At 38.6% G+C, this 8,169-nt stretch overlaps 1 protein-coding gene across 4 annotated transcripts; it reads left to right on the top strand.

Annotated features, from left to right (window-relative positions):
- The first annotated feature begins 153 nt into the window (after positions 1 to 153).
- On the top strand, positions 154 to 7,812 carry FAM122B (family with sequence similarity 122B). Of its 4 annotated transcripts, none has more exons than XM_008947956.1 (9): positions 154 to 228; positions 1,520 to 1,576; positions 1,955 to 1,998; positions 2,079 to 2,133; positions 2,355 to 2,456; positions 3,527 to 3,615; positions 4,161 to 4,225; positions 6,449 to 6,545; positions 7,647 to 7,812. In XM_008947956.1, exons 1-9 carry the CDS (start codon positions 211 to 213, stop codon positions 7,795 to 7,797), a joined length of 678 nt encoding a protein of 225 aa, XP_008946204.1. In that variant the 5' UTR covers positions 154 to 210; the 3' UTR covers positions 7,798 to 7,812. The 4 variants fall into 4 exon arrangements, with proteins under 4 accessions (XP_008946204.1, XP_008946205.1, XP_008946208.1 ...); XM_008947957.1 differs by having other exon boundaries at positions 4,164 to 4,225; positions 7,647 to 7,797; XM_008947960.1 differs by lacking the exon at positions 1,520 to 1,576 and having other exon boundaries at positions 4,164 to 4,225; positions 7,647 to 7,797.
- The last annotated feature ends 357 nt before the right edge of the window (positions 7,813 to 8,169 follow it).

Genomic DNA, 8,169 nt, shown 5'->3' with positions numbered 1-8,169 from the left:
CTCGATGGGTTCCCGCAGCCGGAGCGGCGCTTCTGTTGAAACCAAAGGGGCGTTTTCGGTGCCCTGAAGATCGGCCTGTGTGTCATATTAGTGTATGTTTTTAAGTAAAACCGTAGAAAGTTGCTCACAGAACTTTTTCCCCCTTCCAGTGACAACTCACAGGTTTTTCAGCCTTACGTGCTGCGAACTCGCAGGAACAGCACAACAGTTATGAGCCGTCACAGTATGGTAAGGAATCTTAAACATGTTTGCTTACACCTAGCAAGAAATAATTGGGCTGGAGAAATGAAGCTGTGCTTGATTTGTGTTTGCACCAAGCATCCTAGCAGGTTTCCAGGCTGCAGAATGTTGTGGGGTTTTTTTTCTGACCTGCAACTGCAGCCTACAATGAAGACAACAGGAGCTGAAGCTGTGTGTGATTCTCTCTCTTAGTACAGACTTAGAGTTAATTCAGAACTGACCATGGGTTGGAAGAGAAAACTGTTGTCACAATTAAGTCTTGAAAGGATGTTTTAACCTGTTAAAACCAGATGAGAGTCACAAGTCTTTGTTGACTTGTTTGCTTGACATGGCCACTCTTTTTTTTTTTTTTTTTTAAAGGCTGAACACAGAAAATCACTGAAATAAGAGTAATTTGTTTGCTGGGTGATATTCTGCCTTCTATTATATAGGTCTGTTGGTGTACAGTACCGTGGTTTTTAAAAGATATTGCACTTTTTTTTCCCCTTTCCTTTTCAGTTGGGGCTTCTATGTGCTCTTTTCTGCTAAAGCTTTTCTTTTTTCTCTGAGTGTAGTGAAGATTAAGTATTGCTTTTCTCAAAACCTGTAGAACTCCCAAAATAGGTGTCTTCTGTATCTTCTGTTCAGAAAGAGCAAGATGGAATTATAGTTCAAAATCTTTTGTTATGAAATTGCTTAAAAATAAGAATCCAGCATTCTGGAACACCCATCCGTAGGTCTGACGGTGGACACACGGGCATCCTGAGTGGGAGCTGTTGGCCTCTGTATGAGATGGCAGCTGAAGTTCCAGAGGAATTGGACCCATAAAATTATATGCAGTTGAAAAACTGCAGAAGTAAAGTTTTAGGGAGCTTTGTTGAAGACTGAGCTGAAACATTGAGATTTCCTCTTTCTACTGGCCAGGGGGTTGAGTGAGCTGGTACAGGAGCTGGCCATCTGTCTTGTAGGCAGTAGGAATCACAGTGTTCATCATTCTGCCTCTGACACCTCGCCTGCCCAAGTGGCACGTGGAGCTGTGCAGCTGAGGTGCTAAGCAGCACCTGCATGCACATCTGAGGTCTGTGAGCCTGCTGAGTGATAGAGAGAATTTGTAAGTGGCAGAACAAGTCTTTTCTCTTGAAGGTCAGTGTTTTCTTTATGCAGTATTACTTGAGTCATCCACATGTAGTTGTACAGCTCATTTTTAATTCACTAAGAATGGAGGTAAATGATGGTAACTAGGATGTATGCAAGCTGTTGCTGTGTGATTTAATCATTGTGGCTGTCACTTTTTTTTCAGTTGTTGTCATCATCACCTATTCGTATTCCTAGTAGCCGACTTCATCAGATCAGAAGGGTAAGTATCATTTTTATCTGTATGTTTAGTTACAGAGTGAAAAGTATTATGTGATATTGAAGTACTTGTGTAATGGAAGTTTCTTACTGACTTTTTCAAGTACTAGAGGAAATGAAATCTTTTTTTAAGTCTCACAAGGACACTTCCTTGTTGAAATTAAGTCTTATTGTTGTCATGTTTAAACTACTCTGCATTTTTGAAGCGTTGTTTCATTCAACAGAAACAGTGAGCTGGGCTGGTAGCAGCATGTTCTTTCTGCAGTGGCCCTACTGTTTGTATTTCAATTCTAATTGCAAATTGTTGTATCACAAGTGTTATTCCAAGTACCTGTGACGAGTCAAATGTTGTGGGAAAACTTACAGCATTTATCTCCTGCAGGAGGAAGGAGTGGATTTAATGAACAGAGAAACAGCACATGAAAGGTGAGTGTTATTGAAACAAGATGATAAACCAGCCAGAGTTATCCTCTTTGTAGCTACTGATGGGATTTTTTGTATTCTAGGGAAGTGCAAACAGCAATGCAGATAAGCCAGTCATGGGAGGAAAGCTTGAGCCTGGTAATCTCTTTATAGATGTTTCCTACTTAATTATACTTTCACACTCAACTGACAAATTTAAGGGAAAGGGGAATTAACTGCAAAAACAATTTAAGGACTTAAGTTCATCTGCTTTAGCTATTCTGTGCATTTGGCCCAATGACTTCCCGTTAGAAGGCTGTGCCTTGGAGTCTAAGGTAATGTCATGTGCCCATGTGAAGTCTGAAACCTTGTGTTCACAGAGTGACAACGACCTGGACAAGTCTGAGAAATCTTCCTCCCCAAAGAGAATAGACTTCATTCCAGTGTCACCTGCACCCTCACCGACAAGAGGAATAGGAAAGGTAAGTGAAGTACCAAACTGAGAGAACATTTTAGAATTTTAGACCAATGTGAACTATGAAGATGTGTAACTCCACAAGTTAAGTAAAAAAAACACCCAAACAACCAAACTAAACCCAAAAAAACCCAGCAACAACAAAAAAACACCCAGCCCCACATCTTGTCTAAGAATCAGATGCTTACCATCCATCTTGGAACGTATCATGTAGAGTAAGAGTGCAGGCAAAAACTGTGTGTAGCTGCAAATCTGTGTGATGAGGAGGATGAAAATATGTCCATTAGTTGTGGACAGGAAGGCATAAACTCGGTGTGGAGAAGGACTTGGGCATGCTAAACTTGCACTGGAGACTGATGGCAGGTGGGTCTTAGATAAACAACTTTTGCCAGTGAGGACTGGAAAACTGAAATGTAGCACAGAGAAACTGGCAACTGTGTTTAAAGATGGGCTTCTTGACCTTGATTTCACCTTTTTTGGTGTTTCTGCTTTTGTACTGCTACTATTTTGCATGCCTCTGCCAGTATCAGTGCATGGAGCAGCCACCTACTAGTATAACACTGGTGCTGACAGCCGATCCTGTACCTTTGGAATCACCACTGTAAAGCAATAGTAGATAACCTGACAGAACTACTTTTGTGCTTAGCTGTGGATGTTCATGTTTCTCTGTAGAACCACAGATCTATATACTCTTTTCTACTCTGTAATATTGTGTTAAATTTTCAGATCAGATGTATTTTGAATAAACAAGTTGAGTTTTACAGAAGCAAGTCCTGAGTACTGTAGTGCTGCTTCTGAGTGTATCAGGAAGAATAGAAACAAGTCTTATTTAGAAAACAGTGTCTCTTTCAATTTCAGGTTTCCTGTGGATTTGAATTTTAGGTTAATCTGAGCAGGATTGCATTAGCCAGTATCTTTTTGCAAGTTAAATTTTAATGCTTCTAAGATTGCATCTGATCATCTTTGCCTATTCTTTAGGCTTCCTTTAATGGGGGATGTTTTGTTTGGAGGGTGGGAGGGAACACGTGAGTATTTACAAAGAATTTCTGAAGTGTCTTTCTGTGACTTTTTCTGCAGCAATGTTTTTCACCATCATTGCAAATGTTTGTGAGCAGTAATGGATTGCCTCCAAGTCCTATTCCCAGTCCAACAAGGCGATTCTCCAAGTAAGCAACATCTGCAAGTAACAGTTATATAGTGGCTTAAATTCCAAGACTGGCACAAAGATTAGTTAAAACTGATACTTAGACATTAAAAGAGCCTTTTGTTTTACAATAGCTGAAGTATTGGCACATAAAAAAAGCTCTCTCTGAAAGTTCAGCTTCACCAATGGTAGGTATGTGGGTGCTCTTATAAGAACCTGTGTCAGCTTTAACTTGTGGAGAAATTCCCACGTACCTCAAATGAACTTTGTCAGCATACTAATGTATATCAATATTACAAACAATTAGAAATGGATTGAAATGAGAATGTGATGCACTAGGAGCAGAAAACCCTAGAAAATGTGCTACAACTTTGTGTGGTAGATAATCTATCCAAATAGGTGGCACTTCTTTGTTGCCTATGTACTTAGATTCTCTAAGCATTCCAGTTGTGCAGGAAGCTTTAAAGAACACTTCATATGCTGCTGTTACATTGATTTGATGCTTGGTATGGTGTTCAGACCTGGAACGTTTACAGGCCTGACTGAGTATCAGTGTTCTCTCTCTAGCAGGAGGAGTCAAAGTCCAATCAACTGTATCAGGCCCAGTGTTCTTGGCCCCATTAAAAGAAAAGGTATGTGTGTCACATTATCAGATGGTTTAATGTGGATGTAGTTTTGCAGCTGGATATATTTCTATCTTTTTCTGTTTTGTTCTGCAAATATACACTTGTATTCATGGTGAGCTGGAATTTGCCAGTCATAACTTTAAAATACAATGTAAAGTAGCTAGTCTAAAACACAAGACCAAAAAGCTTTAAAAGCAGCTACTGCTTGAAAGAGGCAAACTTTATTACACATCAAATTAAGTGTTACGACTATTCATAAGCCCTGACATTCCTCAGAGCACCTCTGTGCAGTGCACACCCTTCAGATCATCTTAGGAATGTTGCTTATCATGCAGTATCTTCTAAACTTAGCACTGAATGTTTGTTTTTACTCTGAAAGTTCAGAAGGTGAGTGTTTAGAGAAATGAATAGATCAGAGCTCTTTCCTCCCAAACGGGGAAAACTGCATTCTTTCCTGGAAGTATTCCATGTTAATGATATTTGAATTGCATCTGAGAAAAAGTCTCCATCCTAGAAGCGTGAGACTGAGGTATTTACAAGTGTGTCTGTAGCTATGCTTCTCCTTTCTGCATTTTTTAACTTAGACATTCTTAACTGTATCAAAAGCATGTCCTTTTATTTTACAAGACTTTTATTTAGCCTTTGAGAAAAATTACTGCTTATTATTTTTTCAGGACTTCTTTTCGTATCGGATAAAGAACATTGTCTAATTTATATTGAATTGACAGGGGAGAGAGACAAGTTTTCTCTGAGATGCTAATTCTGTCTTCCCTGTTACTTTCCATGAATTTTAGAGGCATTAAAAATAGAAAGTTATCAAAAGCTTATCAAGCTTGATGATCAGTGGGGAATAGGTATTCATACTGCATTGCTTTGCTTTAAACATTTTACAACAGACTTTACACAGATTGCATTAAAAACAGTGCAGGTAAAGGGCAGGCCTTCCTCACCCTGCCCCTCTATTTTCTGAATTTTAGCAATAGCTTTATGGCTCATATTCTACAGACGTGACATGGTAACAGGTGAACACAGTGGTGTGGGGGGGAAGAAAGCAATGTACTGAAGAACACTGACTGAGTACTAGCAGACTGCCACGTGGGGTAATGATGCAGATTTGTCACTGAAATTTCAAGTGGCAAAAGAGTTACCTAAATTGATGATTTGGGGTTTCTTCTGTTTTGTGTAAGACCAATCATTTTATAAATGTTTTTTTCCCCATTCTGCTTGACAGAAGCTGTTACACCTTCCCTTCAAAGAAGGGAATGTATCCCCCTGGGCTAAAGGGAATAGGAAACCTGGGGAGGTTATCAATCTTTAACAAAGAAGTGGTAGCATAGTTCTCTTGCATGACATACAGTAGTATATACTGGTGTGCTATAATGCTTAACCTTTGTCAGCTTTTCAGACTGACACAGCTGCTGTGAAATGTAGGTAAAAAGCCACAAATTTTCTTTCCCTTTCTTATATTTTTGTTGCCAATCTAAAAATTAAAATATGTTGTAGCTTAGAGGAGTTTTCTTCTTTCAAGCTTGTTATTGGCAAGTTCATATTTCCAAGTGTGGCTATTGTACAGATGCTATTAATGAGCTAGCTCATTCTCAGGCAGACTATACTAAACAGATTATATGAATTCTTCCCATCACGTTTAATCTTTTAATGTCAGTGGATGACTACAGGTACAAAGACAGTCTGGTCTGTGGTGAGTAAGTGAAAATGCATACACATGTCAATTTTTTTCTATTCAGTGCTTTTTTAAAAGTGTACATATGCATCAGAATTTGTTGTATGCAGGAGGGTGAAACTGTGAACCAAGCTGGCATTCCTATTTTCATAATTGCTAAGAATTTTAATCTCTGTATTTTGGCTTATGTCAGCTGCCTCATCTCAACTGTTTACTTAAAATGAAATGATTGTAATGAGTTTGCTTTGGATTATTTTGTCTGATTGTAGTCCAAGTAGCAAGTACCTGGTTTTATGTCTTTGAGATTCTTGCAGCCCCTCAGATACTGCTGAAGTGTTGTTTAACCATCCAGTCCATCCTTAATTTAATGAACAACTAGCACCAAATTAACATCTCAGCCAAGTGCTCATCTGGCTGAGTTAGAGGATTTATCTTAAAGATGCAACTCTGTTCTGTTGTGGGACAAACATCTCTTTTGCAATAGACAAATACTAGATGGACATTCCAGAGACTCAAGTGAGTTTGATTATTTGTGCTGTTTTCCTTAGGTGAAATGGAAACTGAAAGTCAGCCAAAGAGACTTTTTCAAGGAACAACCAACATGCTTTCTCCAGATGTTACACATCTGACAGATCTCAGTTCATGGTAAAATATTTCATGTGCCCTGAAATGCTGTAACAGGGAATGTGCATTTATCACAAGCTTTTCTTTTTGCCTTTTTTTTTTTAATTTCCCTGAAAAAAAGTATTTTGTATGTAGCTTATGTATACATATTGCATATTACTGGGAACTGTCTCTGTGGTATCTAGTGTGACAATATTCCTGCTCCTTTGGTCAGTTTTTCCTGAATGGGCTCCAGGCTAGATTTTGTGTATCAGAATTTTTATACTGAACATAATTGTCACAAATCCCTGTTGGTTCATGGACAAAGTTACTTTTCCTTAAAGATGCTTCATCATTTCAGTGTGTTGTAGGCAGTGGTCATAGAGTATCTGTGGCACTTACCTGAATACTTAGAAGATGCATGTGTGAATAGTTACTGTGGTTACATAGTTCATGGTGATACATTCATGATTTTTAGTGTTACAGTCTGTCCTGCCTTACCACCATAAAAAGCAGTTTTTTGTGTCAAGAGTCAGGTACAAAGTATTCTAAAATATCAACTCTGTATTACTACAATTTCAGTTTACTTACATGATTGAAATGGCTTAGAACTACTTTTTTCATGCTGATTAATTGCTTAAAGGAGCTTAATTGCAAAAGCATCAGTTCATGTGCCCTCTGGAGTCTTGAGTCAAGACTTCAGAATCCAAACACAACAATTCTTTACTTCCAAGGGAAAATAGGTTTCAAAATCTCGCTGTGAGTAGTGGAACATTAAAGAACATACTAATTAATGACATCTTTGCCACATTGCTGATTAGATTCTTATTCCTTTCCTATAACCTTTTAAGGTTTTACTCTCATTAGTTGTCGCCTCTTTCTAGGGCTGATTAAAATCAGAATCACAATTTATTCTGCATGTTAAAAAAAAATAAATAATTCTGCTCCTGGTTCCCGTTAGGAGCATGAATATATATATAACATGCTACAGAAAACAAGGAGTCTTCAGGGCTGCCAGTCTTGCAGGAAAGACTGAGTGGTAGTATAGGTCTCCTACATCTTCTCTACAAAGGTGAGTAGGTTGGTTTTGGAACTGAAGTCCTTGTGCCTGTGTTACTAAATAACCTTCTTCTTCTTCCCCAGCCTGTCTTCAGATATTCTTGATGGGAGCAGCAGCAGTGTTGGCTCTTCCTCTGATTCACTGACTAAAGGCAGCATAACCACAGAGTCTCCAGTAACCTGCTCAAACTCATGCTCTTCATTCATTTTGATGGATGATCTCTCACCTAAGTGACTTAATAAGCTCAGAGTCAGTGTCTGGCTGTGCTGTTCTCTTACTGTACACTCGTACAGAGAAATGAACTCTGGTCCTTGAACCATCAGCACAAGGATTGTTAGAAGGAAAAATTATTGTCCTTGGCGACTTTCCAGTGATTTTGATTTTTCCATTTAATGGACATTGTAGACCATATTAATGTCTGGTTTGGCAAATTTATTTTTTAAACAAGATGTCTGCTCAGATTGTACTAACTTTTTGCTTTCAGGAACTTGCATACACTTGTTGAATCTGCGAATCGGTATCTACCTATTAGTGTTGCAACTTTTAGGAAAATACTTCTATTGTTATCGTGGTCACTATGTCTAGGGACATTGTTTGGTTCAGAAG

The sequence above is a fragment of the Merops nubicus genome, unplaced genomic scaffold, assembly GCF_000691845.1.
Source record: "Merops nubicus isolate BGI_N331 unplaced genomic scaffold, ASM69184v1 Scaffold47849, whole genome shotgun sequence".
In the NCBI taxonomy this organism is placed as follows: Eukaryota; Metazoa; Chordata; class Aves; order Coraciiformes; family Meropidae; genus Merops; species Merops nubicus.
The sequence above is the reverse complement of the archived record's forward strand: the minus strand, read 5'-3'. Positions and strand labels throughout refer to the sequence as shown.

Excerpts from the sequence above, each read along its gene's own strand:
- FAM122B (XM_008947956.1), top strand. Across the intron at positions 2,457-3,526 it reads CGACAAGAGGAATAGGAAAG|CAATGTTTTTCACCATCATT; the intron begins GTAAGTGAAGTA and ends CTTTTTCTGCAG. Across the intron at positions 4,226-6,448 it reads TGGCCCCATTAAAAGAAAAG|GTGAAATGGAAACTGAAAGT; the intron begins GTATGTGTGTCA and ends TGTTTTCCTTAG.